We start from the raw sequence: 21,752 nt of genomic DNA, 5'->3' as shown, positions 1-21,752 counted from the left end.
ACATCAGGCTCCTTACTCAGCAGGGAGCCTGCTTGTCTCTCTGCCTCTGCCTGTCACTCTGTCTGCCTGTGCTCTCTCTCCCTCTCTCTCTCTAATAAATAAATAAAAAACCTTAAAAAAAAAAAAGAATGAAGAATGATCCAATGTAAAGATTATCTGGGAAAAAGAGAAATTCAAAAACTCTTTTATCCTTCAATTCTGAGTTGTTCTAGGAATCACAAACCACCTATTGGAAGCCTGAATAAGTTACATAGAGCAGACCATGATTTCTATAATTTAAAAAAAGACTCAACTTTCTCCAGAGGTAAAGACGGGATGGCAGTAATGACTAATATTCCACACATACACACACAAAACCACTACTGCAAAAACCTGAGTTTTTTGACCTAATGTTTTAAGAAAAAAAAATGGGAGTTTGTTTTTAAGAGCGGTTCTGGAACTAGTATTATGGTATTAGTTTTGTTTATTCAAAGTGACACTAGGTGGCTGGTGGGCACCAAGCACTGTATGCTGGGCACCGTGGCAAGCATCTCCTTCTGGAGCATTCCCAGGTGCACAGTTTAACTGTGTTCATGGACAACTGTTTCTGCAAGCAGTTAAGATGAAAAAAAAAAAAAAAAACAAAAACCAAAAAACAAACAAATTCAAAAAACCAATAAGAACCACAAAACAAAAACAAAACCCAAAAATCAAAAAAGGAAAAAAAAAACAAAAAAAGCTAAGAATACTGCCACACCAAATGTTTAACACAGGAGAGTAGAAACCTGGTGATCCAGAAAGGCTCCAAAGAGCTTTTTACATTCTGTGTATTAAAAGAAAAGATTAATAGTAATAATCTGGCTTCCTTCCTTGGTAAAATAAGCCTTTTATTCCCCTTACTGACTGCCAGTTAGCACCAGCACTGACTTAGACCAGTGATTCTCAGAGTTAGTCTCGCCTTGGAGGTCAGAACCAACAATCTCAGTAAGATCATCATCTGTTTCCGGATACGACGGGCTGAGCTCTTTGGTTACCCACTCTGTCCTACTAATGTGATACCTGATGGAACCTTACTGTTAACTCCAAATTAGCGCCAGGCTAGGGTACCAGTCCTGCAGTTTCAGAAGCCATTTCATAACAATAAAGTGACCGCTACTACAGCCTTCTAACGATTTGCACTTTATTTATTTATTATTTATTTTTTTAAAGATTTTATTCATTTACCTGACAGACAGAGATCACAAGTAGGCAGAGAGGCAGGCAGAGAGAGAGGAAGGGAAGCAGGCTCCCCGCCGAGCAGAGAGCCCGATGCGGGACTCGATCCCAGGACCCTGAGATCATGACCTGAGCCGAAGGCAGCGGCTTAACCCACTGAGCCACCCAGGCGCCCCCGATTTGCACTTTTCAAAATGTGTCTATGTGTTGCCTGGGTGGCTCATTCGACTGAGCATCTGACTCTTGCTTTCGGCTCAGGTTGTGATCTCAGGATTGTGGGATTGTAGTGCGGGATCTGCTGTAGATTATCCCCCCTCCTTTAACTCCTCCCCCTGCTCCCCACGCGCATGTGCTCTCTCTAAAATAAGTGAATAAGATGTTAAAAAAAAAATGTGTTCATTTGGGCTAGTTCCCTTGATTTCTCATTATTGCCCGCTTTTGCAGTCCAGGAAGCAGGAATTTGGAGTGTGTAAGGTTTCACTGCCATAGGGTGCGGAGCTGCCAGTGCAGGTCTCTGGGACTGGCGCAGTGCTCGCCCATCTCACGCTGCTGTTCATGAAAGCCAGGACTGGGCTCTGTGTGCTGGGCACAGGAGGAAACCAACACCGACAACAGCAGCCAATGCTCAGTATTACGAAGTGTTAACTTTCATGGAGAACAGAGACTAGCGATGATGAAATTCCCCAGCATCTTCATCTTTATCGCCACCTAGGGGTCCTCTGATGCAGTGCATCTAAAACTCACTGCATCCGGCCCAAATCCTACCTGGAAACAAAAATTGCCAAAGATAAGGCACTAATGGGGTTGTGTCTCTGAGCAAAGCTGAATGTGTACTTGATCAAAAGTGATTCGACCACAGAGTCATCCTGTAACCAGGAACCAAGCAAAATCCAGCCTCCTGAGCTAGCATTTCAGAAATGAAGGGATCAGTGTTCTTTGCAAGATTATATCCTTTGTTTTTCTTTTTTCTTTTTTTAAAGATTTTATTTATTTGACACACAGAGAGAGAAATCACAAGCAGGCAGAGAGGCAGGCAGAGAGAGAGAGAGGAGGAAACAGGCTCCCTGCTCAGCAGAGAGCCCGATGTGGGGCTCAATCCCAGGACCCTGAGATCATGACCTGAGCCGAAGGCAGAGGCTTTAACCCACTGAGCCACCCAGGCGCCCCTATCCTTTGTTTTTCTTTATCTGTAATCAGATATTGTTTCCTTGTTTACTGACTGTCTCCCCAACCAGACTGTAATTCTATCAGGGCCAGGGTTTTTTCTGGTCTAGTCTAGAGTAAGCTGCATTTAGGAATGTTAGTATTGGGTAAACGGACAGATGAACTGTTATTTCTATCTTTTTAAGGAAGACAAGGGTTTCACTTAGGGTGCACAACCAAAGACTAGAAATAGGGGGAAATAGCAGGGACATGTTAAGTTTGTTTTTGTTTTTGTTTTTGTTTTTAAGATTTTATTTATTTATTTGACAGACAGATCACAAGTAGGCAGAGAGGCAGGCAGAGAGAAAGGAAGGGAAGCAGACTCCCTGCTGAGCAGAGAGCCCGATGTGGGGCTCGATCCCAGGACCCTGGGATCATGACCTGAGCCGAAGGCAGCGGCTTTAACCCACTGAGACACCCAGGCGCCCCGACATGTTAAGTTTGAAAAGAAATATTTAATATTGTAATTTCATACCCAGAAAACACACACACCTCAGACCCACCCACTGTTTTTTTTTCTTTTCTTTTTTTTTTTTTTTAAGATTTTATTCATTTCATTTGACAGACAGAGATCACAGGTAGGCAGAGAGGCAGGCAGAGAGAGAGAGGAGGAAGCAGGTTCCTTGCCGAGCAGAGAGCCCGATGCGGGGCTCCATCCCAAGACCCTGGGATCATGACCTGAGCCGAAAGCAGAGGCTTTAACCCACTGAGTCACTCAGGCGCCCCAGACCCACCCACTGTTCTGTAATTGCAGCTACAGAAAGGGAGCTATAAAATCCGGCTGGTAGGCAACGAGTTAAAAAAAAAAAAGGCTGAAAGACACTATATGAGGTCCCAGAAAGCAGACTTAAACTTTCTTAAGATTTAAAGATCTCAGGGACAGCTGGATGCCTCAGTCAGTGAAGAAGTCAGTGACTTCTGCCTTTGGCTCAGGTCTTGATCTTAGGGTCCTGGGATCAAGCCCTATGTCAGGCTCCCTGCTCAGTGGGGAGCCCGCTTCTCCCTCTCCCTCTGCTGCTCCCCTGCTTGTGCTCTCTCTGTCAAATAAATAAAATCTTAACAAAACAAAAAAGATGTAAAGATCTCAGAAAACTTTTAAAATTAATAATTAGTCTCAACCACTAAAGGGGATGTTTTATGCAAAATAATCTAAGTCCTGGCTTAGGAAGGAAGCAATTTTGACAGGCTAAAGAAAGCTAAAACAAAACAAAATAGAATACAACATCAAACACAAAAACGGTGGGAGGCAAGATTAACAGGGTGCGGAGGATTGGAGGGGACTCTTGGAGGGCCTGCCAGGGCCCATGGAATTAAGAGAAAGTGTCCCACTCCTCATTTGCCACTAATACTATTATGTCAAATTATCTTCTTTCTTAAAAATATGGCTCTAAAAAGGTTCCAGAGCTTCTATAAATAACTCTGAGGGGAATGAAATTATTAGAAGGTCTTCTCAGAGGAGACAGTGAGCCTCTGCTCTTCCCCAGATGGTGCGTCTCGTTTGCAATCCCATGAGCCCTCCCGGTCACTCTGTTTGGATGTTCTAGCTCCAGAGATGTCCACTGGCTTCCTGGGGGCTGCCCTGCCATGAGCACCTCCATGTCGTCAGCTCGGGGAGGCCCTAACTGAGGTCTATAGCTCAGACGTGTGCCCAGCGCGTGGCTGGGGCTCAGGAAGCCCGCACATGAGGTCACTGTCCATCTCGAACCCGCTATGCTCCCTCTGGACAGTTTGCAAAGCCCTTGCTCTACACCCCTGGGTCCAACCATTGGGACTCACAAAAGTCTGTGGCTATTTCCTCAGACCAGCCCAGGAACTGCTGTTTCCTCTCTTCACCAAAGCCACCTCACGGGACAGTAATATATTCATGGACTATAGAGGTGGTTTACACAAAACCTCATCAGATAGGACTCGATCGTCAACAACAAGGAAATGTATCTACCGAGCCCGGAAAAACTGTCCTTCTGAAAAGCCATGCATGTATGCCAAAATACGTATTTTTAAAAAATCCATTCCTAACTGAAATCACCATCGGCATGCTTTTCAAATCTCCCCCTACATCCCCTAAATTCTGTAGACCTGTCATTTACTGAGTATTGTGCGCCTGACCTAACACTGAGGTTTATGCATGTGATCTAGAACTGCTCTTGTAAAGCAGCACTGCTGTTGTGATGACCCACCAGCAGGCAGTGAGACGCAAGGCTCAGAGTTTAGGAAATCAGCCACTCACATGCATGAGTCCAGCTCTCTGTGACTCCAAGCCAGGCACTGATCCTTGATGGTACCCTGCTGTCCCCCTGCGAATGGCCCTACATGTCCCTGACCAGAACACTCGTGCCTGACTGTGTTCCCTCCTCACCTCTGTGCCTCATCGGTGAAGGGTCAGCCCAGCTGGAACCTCATCCAGAGCCTTCTCTAACCCATCCCCTTTGCCCTGGGGCAACGACTCTTATCTGTGACCTATCCACCACAAAGCGAAATGGCTCTCAGTATTCTCTGTGTTGCGTTATAGCTCAATTTTCTCTTCCTTCCCAGGCTGAAAGCTCCCTCAGGGAAGGATTCATGTAGTCTTCATGTCGCTCAGTGCCTGGCACATTCTGAACACAATACAAGTCTATGGAACTCATTCATGGCGTAACTCAGGAGGATGCTTTCTCATTGTCCTTGTACATTTGGTTTTTAGTGAAACAAATCACTCAGAGGGTCTGCCAAGCTGGGAGGCCAAATTAAAGTACGTCTTTAAAATTTTAAGTAAAAAAAAAAAAAAAACAAGACCCAGAAGACGGCTTTAAAAACTATCTTGACGATCTCTGAAAACACGGAAATACAATGTACATGTTCTAAACACACCATGCCACAGATAGTAAGTGACAACAGCAGAAATTCTATCTACAAACAACTCGGGGCAAGACAAATGCTTTTCACAGTGTGGGCCTGAAAGGTTTGTTACTTTAGAGAGTTATGGATGGGGCACCCAGCTGGCTCTGTCAGTGGAACGTGAGACTCTTGATCTCGGGGTTGAGTCTGAATCCCACACTGGGTACAGAGATTACTTAAAAATAAGTAAGATCTTAAAAAAAAAGTAGATAAAGACACAGTGTATTTCTGTTGAGAAGGGCCCTGTGTGTAGCAGGAAGGCACCATGATCACTGCACTCGGGTGGGGAAACAGAGGCACGGCAAGGTGCAGTAGAGGCAGGGAGGCCGCGCATAGTCAGGAGCAGGCTGGGCAGGGCTCTGGCACGGCGGGTGATGCAGGAGTGATACTGCGCTGCGTAACGTGCGGCACGGGCTGTTCCCCATCCTTCCCTCTCCTTCCAGGACCCCAGTAACTAAAAGCACAGTGCCTGGACTCAGGGGCCCAAGGGTGGTTCTTTCATAACTTCTCAGACGTCTCGCATACAAGCAGCACAACACACTCCTTCCGCTTCCCTGTCCACACATGGCCGTCGGTGACTTTTTAGTTAGCCTGTGCCAACTGGCCACCCCTGAGGGCCAGAATCCCAGACATGCTCTTGGCCTGCAAGTGGCCAGTGCAAGAGGACAGATGTGCCATGCTTTAAAAGGGATCGGGGAAACTGATAAAAGTAGGCCAAACAACCCACAAAAAATCGACATGGATCAGTGATAACAGCCCATGGGATGCTTCGATATAGAGCCACTCAAATGGTTATCTTCCTATGAGGTTAAAAAAAAATCCTTTCAAAGTGTAAAGTCATGAGCGTAGGAATAACGCTGCTACTAGGAAAACCGTTCTGAGGCCAGCTGTCATCATCCCGCAACACACCCTGACGGCGGCAGCTTTGTGTCTGGAGGACACCTTCTTCCTGCCCCCTCCCCGCCCTCTCTGCTGACCGCCATGGGCCTCGCATGATAGCCGCAGAAATGTTGTCTAAGATGCTCACGTGACTGTTTGGCCATAATGCTGCACACGTTCTGTAGAAAGACTTTCGGCAAGTCCACCATCACACCCCCAAGATACTGGAGTCGTTTTAGGAGAGTCCCCCCGATTGGCCACACATTTCCGGGTCATGCTTTTCACGGACCTGCTGTTGTGCATTCACTCAGCAAGCACAGACACGGCGCCCCCTCTCCATGCCAGGGGTGAAAGGCCAGCTCACTCGCAGCCCCTGTGCCACAGGAGAGCAAAAGGAAGACTCCCTCGCCCCTCCTGCTCCCCTCAGGGTCCCCCAGGGGCACCCAGGGCCTCGGATCACCGCACATCTCGCTGCTTTCTCTCCCTCCTTCACTGCATGCCCCGGCCCAGCCCATTTGTTAAACCGAATGCATCCAGGAGGATCGAACACGTTCCCAGCTCGCACGTGCTGGTCACCACAGACGCGACTTCACGGTCTCCGAGCAGCGCGCCAGCACGGCACAGGCCCAAGTGTGGTTCCCACACCAAGACCCTGAAGCTCGGCAAGCTCAGCTCCACGCTGAAGAGCCCAGGGCAGGGAGAGGACGAGCGTGCTCGCAGGAGCCCCGTCTCTCAGGGAGGGCCAGGGCAGGAGGCTTCCTGGAGGAGGGGGAAGGGAGGTTGGCCCCGCAGCGTGGCTCACAGACGGATGTGGCTCAAATGGCGTGGTGCTCTCCAGCTTTGCTCTGGGATCACGAGGTACTTCGTCTCCTCACCTCAGCGGATGGGGGGCGGCACGTGGTTCCCACTCTGTGACCTGAACACGGCCCGGAGCCATCGACTGGCTGTTGGGGGCTCAGACCAAGGCTGCAGCCTGTCCGAAGCAGGAATCCATGTTACTGAAAACGCATCTGAAGAGCACCCAGAGGTCATACAGGCGCTCCCTGATATTCACAGGCGCTGCTTAATGTCAGATTCCGCGGTCCTGACTCCACCAAATGGAGGAAACAGCAACGTATCAGCACTTTGTGTTTCTTAAAGCTTGGAAAGTCAGCTCTTGTAAGTAAGTCAAGTAAGCTTCCCGAGGCCAGACTCATCATTCATTCACCTAACGACTGCTTTCCTTGAGTACATGATGCCTGTGTTATACAGCTGGCGCCAGAGCCCTTGCTCATGAGACTGGGGGGACATCACCCTGGCGCCTTTTCTCCTCAAACAGCTTCTTTTGGAGCCAAGGAGCAATGCTGGCTACAGTGTCAGCAGTGGGCCCCTCCCTGGGCGCCCACTCTGTTAGGTGCTCGGCTAGATGCTGCCCATATACCCCATTAACCTATATAACCTTTCATGTCGCCCCAAGTCTGCGTTGCTGTGGGGTACAGATGTGCAAGCGGACGACAGGAGAAAATCGCAGCTCTCCAGCTTAGAGTCACTTACAAACAGAGTTAAATCAAACCAGCCAACCACAAGCATGCAGTGTCTGTCTCCAGCCCCTGCCCTGGGGGATGGGTTGTGCGGAACCATACTGCTCCCCGTGATCCTCCGTGTTCTAGAGACGTCTGTGGCCACAGCCCGACAGTCTCAGGGGGGCCTTGCGCAGGACTTCAGGGCTTTGCCTGTTATAGAATGCTTTCTCCCCATATTGGCTCACTGGATTCTGAGGACAAGATCACGAGGAAGACAAGACAGAGATCAAGCACCTTCCTAGACATGGGGAAGAAGAAACCAGAAGGTCAAACTGGTCTGACGAGTCTTAAGGGCCATTTTTACTTTCCATCCACTAATAGCCACTGTGTGGCCGGAAATCAGTTCCTCACCCTTTCCCCAGCTCAGTTTCCTTAGCTGTACAATGGGCAGCAGACTGTGATCACCTTTCAGCATCCTTCCAGCTCTCTAAAATCCAAGTTCTAGGACATTAATTTTTTGTTCAAAGATGAAAAACAAACCAATCTTGGCAAGCTTGAAGAATTTCAAGTCTAAACAAACATACTGTACAGTGGGGGGGGGATGGGGGACAAGTGCTGATCACGAGGGAGAAACGTCTGCATGCTTATCTTAGAGCTTTCACGAACTCTCACTGGACTTCACATCCTAAGAGGTCAGGCAGGAAAACGTGTCTAGGGCTCAAGGGTGATGAGATTGGGGTGCTGAGCTGCTGTCTCCCCACACCGACGGAGCCCTGCGTAAGCACAAGGGGGCTTTGCTTGATGGCAATTTAGGTCAAACTTCCCTGCGTTCTGATGAGGCAGCTGGAGATTCTTGAAAATATTCCTGTGCTGACTAGAATAATCCCTTCCCCCTTTCCCCTCTATACTCCTCTTATTAGTGGGACTTTATCCTGAGTGTCTGCTATGCCTTGCCAGAAGCCACCCTCCATCCAAGCCCTAAATCCAGAGTGTGGAAATGACCACGGCTGCAAGCAGAGACCGCGACATCACTTCCATGGAAAATGAGCAACCAAATGACAGTCAAGACGTCCTTGTTTTCATGCAAATGGTTCTACTAGCTCAACAGAGTGAAATGAAAACACATAAGGGCCACAAGACAGAGGAGGATTATCTCTGCACAGAGTGTCAGCTGATTTACAACAATGTCTTCTAAGATCTCCATTCTAAACATTACCACTTTTCCAAATGGAAGGGCACGCGAGCCAGGCTAGCTGCAGGGCACAGGACCCTCTCAGGCCCCTTAGAAAGTCCAGGGGAAGCCTGTGCTGCTTCTGTGTCCCCACATCTGATGTCCCACTACGAGCAGCCTGCAAGAGCGCTAGGTTTCTAGCAGAGAGGAGTTTCTATTCTCAGTGTAGGGATTTTGGGGGGTGGGCCTTGGGGGAAGTAGCTTGTCTGGGGCTGACCACAGTGGCCATGGCCAAGTCTCTGAGCACTTGTTTCAGCAGCTGGATCACTTAATACATTTGGTCTTTGTTTTCTGGGCCTCTGGTAAAGCGCTAGTTAGAATTTATTCAAGGCAGGAGACAGATGCTTGGCATCGAGTCAGACAGAATATTTTATGGGTTTCTGTGGCCCCTTGAGATACAATTCCAGAAAGGGGTGTAGGAAGGTGAGGCAGCCTCTTGGTCACCAGGACACTGGTTCCTTCTCTCCTGAAAACCTCCTCCAAGATTCTCAATCACCTGGAGGTTCTCTGACAGGTATAGGCCCACCCTGTCTAGACAGGTGATCACTATTATGTTGGTAACCAGGGTCAGAGGATATGGACCCTTCCAGAGTTTTCTTCGATTATTTTACCTGGTCTGGAGGTTCTCTGTGGTCCTCTCTGGGGTCCACAAAGGGAAATCTCTGGTCTTATCCGACTGCTATTCTAATAGGGGAACAGGATTATGCAGAGGGGGGCAGCAACACAGCACTCTCACCGTGCTGCCCACATCTGTAACATAAGAGACTCGTGTTTGAGTAAGGAATCTGAAACCCTATTTATGTACATTCTAGTGTGTAATGTACTGGAAGGGTAAGAGAAACACTGGCGGGTCAAACCACTGGCTCATGTGTGCTGTCTGTTACTCTTCCCCTATGGTCGCTAGTTATCTTTGATGAGTACTGTTCAAGCCAAAACCTTATTTTAGCATTTTCTCCACTATTTTATGATCTATGAGGCCATTTGGGGTCCCTCTAAGAACACAGCTCCCATTTATAACACTTTTCAATGGAGAATGAGCTCTGAAAAAACACTGTTCTGAATAAAGCTCACATTTCTCAGAATATAGGCCCAGTGTGATTCAAATAGGCATGGCATTGTGCACGGAGGGGCCCTCGGAACCTGTGTGAGCACGGGCTGAGCACACAGGGAGAAGCCTGCACTTGCATTCGCTGGCCAAGACCAAACCCCAAGCTTCCCCCTGGCTGGGGTGACTCTTGAATGTTGCCATTTCTGCATCTCGACTTGTCGCCGTACTGGTGGGAACACACGGACGTTCAGAGTTGGGACACTCTCTGTGGATGTGGGATACGGGACAAGCACGTCGTTGCTACAGGCCAGGGTGGTGGACCATCAGCCCTCAGTGCAAGCCTGGCGAAGGCTTTGGACAGTGCACTACACGATGCCCCTCTTGTGGGCAGAAGTCTTCCCAGGTAGCATCTCATGGAAAAACAATCCTCATCAGAAAGGTCAGGAGAGTAGACTCAGGTCATACAGGCCTGGGTTAGAATCCCAGAGATCTGGAAATATGAGGCCAATCACTCAATATCTCTGAACCACAGTCTCCTTGTCTGCACGATCCCGGCAACCGTAGGACCCACCTCATTTTCTGAGTACAGAATGAGAAGTACTGGCCTTAGGGTCTGTCATAAAGCAACTGCTTCGCAACCACTAACTACTGCTATTACTACTAACATCTCCAGCAGACAGACGGCTTAGTGTAGAGAAAAGTTAACTTTTTGAAGAACTGCAATTGCACACTACATCACACAAGAAACAACAGAGGTTTGGCGCCCGGTGGACCTTGGAATGAATTGCAGCACTCCCACTTATAGGCTGTGTGACCTTGGGCAAGTCACTCTACCTCCATAAGCCTTAGTTTCCTCATCTGTAAAATGGGCACTAAAGTATACACCTCACAGGACTGTTGTGAGGAGAGCGCAGCATGACACATGAGGAGTGCCCATAACACCATCCTACTGTCGGTAGCAGATGGCAAGGCCCCTATTTCAAGCTGTCCTTGACATCACATTCCATGCTCTGCCACTGGGATGCATCTTGCGATTTTTACCTCAAAGTTGCGCAGACCGCGCACTTTGAGGAGGGAGCCGCAGAGCCCTTCTCAAAGTCCATACCTTTCCCGGCGTTTCTAGGAGGCAGCGGAGGCGCCTCTGTGGTTGGTGACGTGGGCGAGTCTGTGCTTGTGGAGACGAAGATCTGGTTGGTGAAGGCGCCATAGGAGAGCCGCTGTTTGTCCCTCGGAGTGCTGAATCCCGGCAGTGACAGCTTGTCTTGGGGAGAGATGCTGGAGGAGTGGCAGAAGCTCTGAGGCCTCGGGGAGCGCTCTTTCTTGATGGGGCTCGGCTGCGGGAGACAGAACAGTGCAGGGGGTGAGGTATTCACTGAGGCCTACGCTTCAGGCTCCATCGGGACAAGGGGCTCCTGTGGCTCTCGCATGCTCTGAGGTCCGCCATGACCCATTCCAAGAGGAGGGATGTGGTTCTTGCCCTCCTGATTCTCAGTTCACCTTTATCAGATACACAGTCACACACAATCGAAGTATTCAGAAGCCGAAGGGCATAGTCAACGGTATCCTTTAACTGAACAGTCACCTGCCGTCTGTAAGGCATGTCACCAGCACTGAACTGCTTTCCCTCCCATGTGTGAGCTCTACAGTGTGCTCCTTTCCTGCTCAACCCTTTCCAGTCAGAGTTGAGTCCTCGCCTCCACATTGTGGTCCTGATGATTCACACCTGTGGGTCCAATCCTGACCTTTCAGATTCAAAACTGTCGTCAATGGCCTCTAAGGTGTCCCTCGTGTTTGCACTCCTGGTGACAGCAGTGGCATCTGTGTAACTCCCGAAGACTCAAGTTCACCCAGAGCCACGAGGCCTGCGTGGACAGCTGGGACCTCTGCCTGCTGTAGGTGCCCACCAGCCCCCACGGAAGCACAGACCTCGTGAGCGGCCCTCGGCTGCAGCTGCCTTCAGCCCCGGCATGTTTCCCACACTGCGGCCAGAGCTGGTGGGGAAACCTGCTCCTCTGACAATTAATCTCTGTTGATTAACTGGCTTCTGACGGCTTGGAGAAAGCCCAGAGGCCAAATGTGGCCCAGACTGTGCTTCCCGATCTGGGCTGCCTGACTCTGCAGGGCAACCTCCTGCCTCTCCCACCCAACCATCCGAAGGCACCTCACACCCTGTGCTTCTAACCAGTCCTCAGACTTCCAGCTCTATCACGACCCCCTGGCCTTCACACCTGCTGTTCTCCTTCCCTGGAAGGATGTGTTCTCCTCTCCACTTTCTGCCTGGCAAGCTCCTCCCTACCCTCAGAAACCCATCTCCAGTGGTACTTCCTTGGTAAGGTCTTGACCATTTTCCAAGGCTGAGACAATTTTTCTGTTCTCTGAATATTCCCCCAGGCTCTTATATATAATAGTTATCCGTTGTACTTCATCTCTTCTCGAAGTGGGGAATGTCTTTAAGACACCTTGTGGGACTACTCCTTACATGCGACCTAGGAAAGAAGAAACGCTCCATACATATTTGCTGCGGGGTGCCTCGGTGAAGCAGTCGGTTGGGTGTCCTACTACTCTTGGATTTGGCTCAGGTCACGATCTCAGGGCTCCGTCCTCAATGCGGAGTCTGCTTGAGATTCTCTCTTTCTCTCCTTCTGCTCCCCCAGCCCCATTCTCTCTCTCTCTGAAATAAATCTTAAAAAAAAAAAAAAAAAAACAACCCACATATCTGAGGAAAACTGCAAGAACGAACTTTCAGAGGTAGTCATGAACTACCTATGAGAGTCAGAGAAAACTAGGTTTAATCCCAAAACTGTCTTTACTAACTCTGAGATTTCAGGTTGCAAAATCTGTGTGTGTCAGTTTTCTCTTCTGTAAAATGGGGCAATAACAATGCCATAGTTTGCTTTTGGTGAAGAAGATCTGAGGTAGCACAGGCAACTTGCTTCCAACTGCCTAGTCCATACTTATACAATACCTCACAACTTTTTATTTATTAAGGACTGTTCTGATGGCTGATTTTATGTGTTCACTTGGCTGGGCTATGGTGCCCAGATATTTATTTGGTCAAATACCAGTCTAGATGCTGCAACGTTTAAATTAGATTTTGAGTAAAAAGGATTACCCTCCATCATGGGGGTGGGCTTTATTCAGTTAGTTGAAGGGCTTTGTTTTTTTTTTTTTTTTTCCCAAGATTGTATTTATTTATTTGACAGAGATCACAAGTGGGCAGAGCGGCAGGCAGAGGGGAGGGGGAAGCAGGCTCCCTGCCAAGCAGAGAGCCCGATGTGAGGCTCAATCCCAGGACCCTGAGATCACGACCTGAGCCAAAGGCAGAGGCTTAACCCACTGAGCCACCCAGGTGCCCCAGTTGAAGGGCTTTTGCAAAGAGACTCGGCACCTCCAGACTCAAGACCACACCATTAATTCCCGCTGGAATCTCCAGCCTGCCAGCTTTGCCCGATACCCTGGGGACTCACTGGCTCCCACAATCACGTGAGCAGCTTCCTAAAAATAAATTCCCATCTCTATCCCTCTGTCTTCAACCACCTCCTATGGGGGCTGGTTTACCAGAGAACCCTAATATAGCGGTGGTACCCAACAAGAATCAAAGACCGAGCAAAGAAACTGGCCCCAGGTCACAAGACCAGACACAGTCTCATGAAGAATGATCTCGGCCACACAGTCCAGGAGACCTGGAACCAGCAGCAGGGACTCAGAGGCACTGTTGGAACTCACTTTATCGTCCAGGTCATCATCACTCTCATCCATCTCCTCCTGTCGCAGGTTCCATTCATATTCCACATGGACGTGGGGGTTGAACTTCCCAGATTTAGCCTGGGAAAGCTGAAAGGAACAGCAGGTATAACCATGTTCATTTAAGCGTTAAACATCCCACTATTATATAACCACTGAGCAAATCCCCCCTCAGTCTTGGTTTCAAATGAATCACCAGCAGCTGCTTGTAGGGTAAAACTCTGATTATATAGGGCTGGGCTGCTGTGGGACTGGCTCGGAGGAGTTGCCCAGAATTACAGGCAGAGGCTTTCTTATTTTGAGAACATGGCTTCTCTTGCAAATTAAAAGCTTTCTTAAATATTAAGAATGAGCCTCACTCAGTGTGAAAATTCCTGGCTGGAAGGCAAAATCAGAGTTAGTGAAGTACGAGATGTAAGCCCTTTAAGTCAGACAGTCCCAGTTCGATCCGTGGCCCACTTTTCTTCTCCACGAGATGGGGGCAGGGAGCACTGTAGCTTTTTCACAGGGTTCTTGTAAGAACAGAAACCTACAACTGCTGGCCTGCAGCCAGTGCTGGGCAGAAACTCAAGGGGATAGAACTTACCTTTCCTGCCTCATCCTTCCCCACCAGTAAGAGAACCATGCTATGCCAAGGCCCAGAGGGATAGGAGAGAACCAATGGGACCAGAAGTATGGGGCTGGTGGGGGAAGCCATGCATTTAACATTTTGAAAATCATTATACTCTGAACTTGACTTGCCCAATTTTTGGAATTGGCTTCCAAATAATTCTTCTTTACTACTGAGCTGCAGAGAAAGCCTAAGGGTCTGGCATATAAAAAGCATGACCTTAATTCACAAGCCTGTCTGATAATCATATCTCTCAAATGCCTTTTAGCTCCTATGTCATAAGTGTACCGAAAAGACACAGGAATGACAAATCCATCATTCTACCACTTTTTCAAATGGAGACCTAGTGCTTGTCTGAATTCCTTTAGTCGATGTTCAGAAAGATGAATCTGTTTCTTTTATCCCAATTCCAGTTTCTGAGTATGACATTCTAAGTCAGATGGTGTCTAACGGATGCCCCACCTCCGTTTTGCTTACCAGATCTTCACACTGGGTAGCTTTTAATCTCTTTGCTATGTCCAGGGCAGTCTCCCCAGCCTGGTTCACTAAAACAGAGAGAAAAGAAATCTGCATAATTATCTAAGATATATCTTTTTTTTTTTTTTTAAAGATTTTATTTATTTATTTGACAGACAGAGATAGAACAGAGAGGCAGGCAGAGAGAGAAGGAAGCAGGCTCCCTGCTGAGCAGAGAGCCTGATTCAGGGCTCCATCCCAGGACCCTGAGATCATGACCTGAGCTGAAGGCAGAGGCTTAATCCACTGAGCCACACAGTCGCCCCTATCTAAGATATATCTTGAAAAGACTATGGACAATAATCAAATGATTATTGTCTCGGTGTTAGCCAACCGGATGCTGACCCCTGTTATTAAGATACCGGGTCACACTCTTACCGACACCCACGGTGGGCTTGCTCCTGAGCAGCAGCTTTAAACACTCGGGTTTACTGTACATACTGCAGTAGTGCAGAGCCGTGTTGCCCAGGGCTGTCTGCTTATCCAGGTTCCCACTGAAAAATTAAAATATGATCAGAAAAAAGTATAACTTAAAATATGATTTAAATAGGACATAAATAACTTAAGGCTACAGATTAACCACTTATTTCTGTGTAAACAATGGAGTCAAGCTTGAGACCTACTTAGAAGCAGGGCAAACTAGGATGCTAACATTGCACCCACGTTCATAAGCCAACGAACGACAGCACGAGCCAGCGTTGCTCGAGTGCCTCCATATGGGACACTCTCAGCTTTTATGTACCTTGGTTCTTTAAATCTTCATGACCACCCAGTGGGGTAGCTTATGAGCACCTTTGTTTTACAGATGAAAATACCACGGCACAAAAAGGATGAAGTACCTGCTTTCGACACCATCAGGGCATGGAAGACAGAGCAGGGATTTGAAAAAAGGCAGTCTGTCCTGGAGCCAACGCTTAACTACCACACTGTAATACCTCTAAGGAGGATGTGTGGACATTTATACATGGCTTGCGTCCAGGCACCATACTTCATATGTGGGTTCAAATCCCCTTGTTATTTTGACCATTCGCCTTTGGATGAGCTACAGTTCCTCCTAATAATCTGTGGCTTACAGAACTACCCACTGAAGAACAGAGCCAAGTCCAAACTTCCTGTGTTCACTATTGTAGTCTTATTAGTATGTCCCAAATCTGAATTACCTATTGAGTCAGCCACACACACAGCAGTTTTTTCTTTCTTTTTTTTTTTTTTTAAGATTTTATTTATTTGAGAGAAAGTGAGAGCATCAGTGGGGATGGGGAAGGGTAAAGGGAGGTGGAGAAGCAGACTACCTGCTGAGCAGGGAGTCCAACATGGAGCTCGATCCCAGGACCTCAGGATCATAACCTGAGCTAAAGACAGATACTTAACTAACTGAGCCACCCAAGCACCCTGACACTGTAGTTTTATAATGAACTTATGATCAATGAAAACTCACAGATCCTGTTGACCTGTGCTGTTAAGTCTTCCCTCTTTCAATCTTTTCTAATCCAGCAAGTTTTGACAGAGACAGGATTTTACATCCTTCTAGGCCAAGGGTTGCCAAACTATAGCCCATAGGCCATGTCTGGCCCTACATTTGTTTTTATAAATAAAGCTTTATTGGAATATGGCCATGCTCGCTCATCTTCATATGGTCTATGGCTGCTTTCACACTACAACGGTACAGCTGAATAGCTGTGACAGAGACCTCATGGTCTGCAAAGCCTAAATAGTACCGAGCTCTTTATAAAAATCTTGTCGATTCCTGATCTGGGTCCCTGAGAAGACTGGTTTGTGTTAACTTACAAGGCGTATTCAGAGAAAAATGAAAACCATACCAGTTTTGTACAAGGAAGTCAACCAAGTGAAGAGATGTCTGGTCTGCAGTTCGGACGGCAAGATGCAGGGCTGTCTCCCCATGCTCCTGAAAAGGACAGGATGAGGATAAGTAGGGTAATCGCATGTCCTACTTTACCTACAGCAGCTTTATTCACATCAGTTACCTGGAAGTAATTATTAATAGTACTCCTTTACTCTCAAATTGTCCTGATTTAGACATGGTCACTCAATGTATCAGAATTTCATAAAAAAAAAAAAAAAAAGATTTATTTATTTATTTATTTGATGGCAGGGGGGACAAGCAGGGGGAGTGGGAGAGGGAGAAGCAGGCTTCCTGCTGAGCAGGGAGGCCGATGCGGGGCTCGATCCCAGGACCACCCTGGGATATGACCTGAGCTGAAAGAAGGCAGGAAGGCAGAGTCTTAACAACTGAGCCACCCAGGTGCCCTGAATCTCATTATTTTTTAAACTCATTCTCCACATTCCTTTTTTATTGTATGATTTCAGTGGAGCCTTACCTGTCCGGGTTCCAGCAGTGGTTCCATGAGCTCTACTCCCTCTGCATAGACTTGAATTAGTGCAAGTAAATCCCTGGATTTGATGGCCTCAAGCAATTCATTCAGCTTAGCTGACGAAGACGAACAGGCCTTCCTGGAAAACCTATGATCTACATACTTCGCAGTGATATATTCTTTCCGCACGGTCCTGAAACAGAGCAGAGCAATATGAACAAAGATTTCTTTTCTACAAGCTAAGAAAAACTGACATTTTCCTGAAAAACAATTCTCTTTGAAGTGAAATACGTTCTCCTAGGCTCCTTTCAGGATTTAAACAAACCAGGTTTTAGACCAAGTTATCTCCTCACAGACAGGATGAAGAAACTGATTCATACATTTGCTAGTATATGTGCAAGCAATATATAGTTACAAAATTAATGGGCACCCAGATCATAGAAGACATTCTTTTCCACCTTGAGCAACAGCTTGAGAAATCAGCTGTGTACTACTTCAAATTCAGATGCCCAGAAGCATACAAAGAAATTAAGAAATTTTAAAACAACAATTCTAAAAGACCAATGACGTTTCCAGAGCTTCATTGAAAAAATTTTAGTCATCTGGCACAACTCCCTATTTTAACAAGTAAGGACTCCGAGGCTCATGAAGGTTGTCTTTAAATTCGTTCCCAAGGGCCAACAACTGAACTCCAGAATAAAGGGGAGTTGTCTTTCCTGCAGGTTCAGCTGGGAGCAGGAGACTGTCATGGGTAACACTCCCAAAGTCTGAGTGGGTGTGTGCATTTCTCTTCTTAAGAACTTGTCCTTTCTCTACTTGCAGTTCTGTCCCAAGTTCTGGGACTGGGTCCACCTCCCAGCTGCAGGTGTGAGTGTCTGACCTAAGTGGCCTGATGGTTACTTCTGACACTTTTGGCAAAAAGGCTGAGACAGAAGTCCACTCAGAGGAAAGGAGAGTTGGGCGAGCGAGCTAGGGTCCAGATGATACTGTCTGACATCCTGGAGCCAGCCATCCCTGAGCTTATCCCACGATTTTCTCAGTTATATTAGCCACTGCTCAAAAGCAGTAAATGGACTGTGGATTCAAATCCTAGTTCTAACAGCACACCGGCTGCGTGACCTTGGGCAAACATCTTCATCTTCATAAGCTTCAGCTTTCTCATCTGAAAATGTGGAGAATAACTCATTGGCATATTTTGAATTAAAGAATATACAGCACTTACAAGGTGCCTTCTTCTTTCTGAGAAAGCTCTAACTCATGGGACACAAGATTTCTTGTTCAGAAAAACCTACTGCACCTACGGAGGTTGAGGCTGTCCCCTCTCCTGCCCCAATCCCACAGCCTGACACCACTGTTTAAAATCGAGCTGATGTGGCGCCTGGGCGGCTCAGTGGGTTAAAGCCTCTGCCTTAGGCTCAGGTCATGATCCCGGGTCCTGGGATCGAGACCCGAATTGGGCTCTCTGCTCAGCAGGGAGTCTGCTTCCCCCTTCTCTCTCTCTGCCTGCCTCTCTGCCTACTTGTGATCTCTGTCAAATAAATAAATAAAATCGTAAAAAAAAAAAATCAAGCTGATGCCTCCTCCTTTCATTCTGGGTCTGCAGTGAAGGTGGGAGCTGGTTGATGGCAGCACACCGCCTTTGGTGACTTGCAGATTCTGCTCAGTGACCGAGATCTTATTTTCATGGGTGTCCTTTACACTTAGGTCAAAGTCCTTTTAAGATGGCCATGGCATGACGAGTTGGAGGACTTCCAAACACCTGAGAGACTGGCCTAAGCCCGGCTTCTGGTCTCCCACTGCACACAACTTTAAAAAGTTTGAAAGGCAGCCACTGTGTGATGGACAGAGTATTGGATTTAAGAATGAAATGGCTTGATTCAATTCCGATTTCAGATGCTATCCATATGACTTTGGGTAAAGCCATGCCTGTTTCCTCATCTGTGAAATATTAGTAATTGTACCAGTCCTCTGCCTTCCAGGGAAGCAAGAGTAGGTATGAACGAATGACACATGGCTATGGGTTCATACATAAGCTTCCTTTCTAGTATCATCCAAGATGGCAGAGTGAGGATCAACAGCAGGAAGCTATGGGAGGTAAATCTGAGACAACGGTGTCTGTGGAGGCTTCCTGGCACTGAAGTGTCATGCAGATGTTGCAAAATAATTTGGCAGAAATGATGCTAAGGACATTCAGGTATCATGGGAGTACCTGGGGGATGCCCCAGAACACTTCGACGAGCACCTCCAGCCCTGGGTCTCTACTTCTGCAGCTGCAGGAAGTCCCTGCTCTCTTCATACGTGTGATGTTTAACTCTTTCTGGGCACTCCGCTGCAGTCCAGGCACAGAGGACTTTCTGATACAGGGCAGGGCGGCAGGGAGGTGGGAAACAGACTTGTCTGAAATTTGACACCACAGCTCTACCCGATGGCTGACAAAGGCTCGCCCTGTGTCCCCACTACACCTGGTCCTTCCCACTCACCCTGGTGCAGATACTGGTACTACCTATTTACCTAGATGCTCAGGCCCAAACCTTAGGTGTCATTTAGACAATTTAATTAAATGTTCTGTGTTTGAAGTGATTAGCAAATCCTGTTGGCTCTCTCTTCAAAACATATGGAGAATTCAACTACTTTCCACCCCTTCCCTGCTACTCTTAGTTCACATCATCTCTGGCTCTCAGTGGGCCTGGTGCAAGTTTCGCCTTGGTTTCTGTTTCCACCCCTCGTCCACCTGCCCTTCACGTACAGCCACTGCTGGCTTTCTCATCCTCAGCCCTAATGACACTATGGCTGGATGATTCTCTGTCACGGTGCTGTCCTATGCATTGTAAGGTGTTTAGCAGCATTCTGGTCACTCCCTCTGTTTAAAGCCTTCTAATCACACAGAGAATAAAATCCCCAAACATTCATGACTTACAAGGCCCTCTGAGACCGGGTCCCACCTCCATTTTGCGTGGCATTGGCTACCACTGTCCTCAGTCCCCTCCAGCCACACCTACCTTCTTGTTACTGTGTGAATGTGCTCACAACTACTGTTCCCCCTGCCAGGCCCGCTCCCTTCACCCTACACCCCATGCGTGTCCTTCGTATCTCTAGATCTTCATCCAATGTCAAGTCCTCAGAGATATTCCCTGACCATCCCGAGGACAATGCCTTCTAAGCTTCACCCCCTTATCCTGTTGGGTTTTCTTCAGAGTGTCCATTACCATTCTCCATGTCCTCCTCTCCACAGTCAGAATGCAGGACAGGAGCTGTCATGTTCACTACTGCATCATCGGCACTTAATGTGTGCTAGGAACACAGAAGTTGCTTAGTAATAGTGAGTGAGTGAACTGTGTGTCATAGGGGACCTGCTTTGTTCCTCAAGGTTGCTGGCCAAATAAGAGGACGGTGATGAAGACTGTGGTCTTGGTGGTGGAGACAGTCATGGTGAATCCTTACGTGGTTCTCACTCTAGGCTGGGACCTGCTCGAAACACTTTTAACTTAACCCCTTCCGTTCTTACCACACCCTAGGAAGTTGCCACAGATAGGTGGGGTCACTTGCCCCAGATCACGGTTCAGAATTGACAGAGCCAGGATCTGGGCTCCAGTAGTTTGGAACCTTAATCACTCCATTAGAGATTCTGCAGAATCACAAGCATTTTGAAGGGAAGGCCTGACAGAGGCCAGACGACCATGTGAGGTCGCAAAACAGACGGGCAAGAGCGGGCCACCTCGCTTGTGAGCAAGAGGAAATACAAATCCTTGCTGTGATGACGTTTGTCCTAAAATGATGCCTCTGAGGTGTGGGCCCACAAATACGTAAGACTGCTGGCGGGGGCGTGACTGCGCTGGGTATCTGCACGCTTACGGCCACCGGGTCTGCGGCGTGCCTTCAGATCGTGTCTCTGTGTGGCTGTTCTGTTATCACGTTCACTTCTAAAAAGCCTTACTTCTCAGTGTAATTTGTGCTCATGAGCGTGAAAGGAATCCAAGGAGTTTCTGCGCCAGAACAGAGCTTAAATACTGTTGTTAAGCCCGACGCCCTGAGGTTAGGTTAGGATATTAAATATGCATCCAGCCTCCCTGACTTTTCTTCGGTGACCCTTTCACAGCTGTGCATCAGGAATGGACTAACTTCTTGGTTTGCAGCCACCGTCCTCTCCAGATAGCAGGCACCACAAGGACAGAGCTACAGCTAGTTCCCCCAGCACGTGACCGACCACGAAGCAAGCAGTGAGTAGACAGCACGCATTTGCGGAATTCAAGGGAAGACCACTGCGGAGAGGCCTGCTGGGAGACAGTATCTCATGATTTCAGAGTGAAAACACCACATTTCTTCAATGTGGCTCGTAACAGTTTCAGTGCTCGGCAGATGTGGTGCCCGAGGAACGACCAAGGAGGGGCTTGGTGGACATTCAGGTGGGTGTCTATGTCCCAGAAGCGCCCCTGCTCCATCGAGCTGGAATTAATAGGAGCTGTCTCCCTATTCATGCACAGTATTTAAAAATTTTAAGTGTAAATTCAATGTGAAAAATTTTTAAATAGGTTTAGATTCACAGGACTCCAAAATAAAAATGATACCAAAAACTGTTTACTGAGAAGGTCTCTTGCACTTTTCTTAGTCTCCTGTGTCC

At 47.8% G+C, this 21,752-nt stretch overlaps 1 protein-coding gene across 5 annotated transcripts in view; it reads right to left on the bottom strand.

Moving 5' to 3' along the window:
• The window catches only part of ASAP1 (ArfGAP with SH3 domain, ankyrin repeat and PH domain 1), a 354,464-nt gene that overhangs the window by 22,713 nt on the left and 309,999 nt on the right, over nucleotides 1-21,752 (bottom strand). For all 5 annotated transcript variants that reach the window (XM_047728535.1, XM_047728532.1, XM_047728536.1 and 2 more), the window contains 6 exons: nucleotides 17,141-17,327; nucleotides 16,622-16,707; nucleotides 15,180-15,295; nucleotides 14,763-14,830; nucleotides 13,658-13,765; nucleotides 11,037-11,265 (listed from right to left, as the gene is read on the bottom strand). In XM_047728535.1, coding sequence (XP_047584491.1) covers nucleotides 11,037-11,265; nucleotides 13,658-13,765; nucleotides 14,763-14,830; nucleotides 15,180-15,295; nucleotides 16,622-16,707; nucleotides 17,141-17,327 — 794 coding nt within the window. The remainder of the gene's footprint in view (nucleotides 1-11,036; nucleotides 11,266-13,657; nucleotides 13,766-14,762; nucleotides 14,831-15,179; nucleotides 15,296-16,621; nucleotides 16,708-17,140; nucleotides 17,328-21,752) is intronic.

Source organism: Lutra lutra, chromosome 4 (assembly GCF_902655055.1).
Source record: "Lutra lutra chromosome 4, mLutLut1.2, whole genome shotgun sequence".
NCBI lineage: Eukaryota > Metazoa > Chordata > Mammalia > Carnivora > Mustelidae > Lutra > Lutra lutra.
Note: the sequence above shows the minus strand (reverse complement) of the source record. Positions and strands in the feature narration are given on the sequence as shown.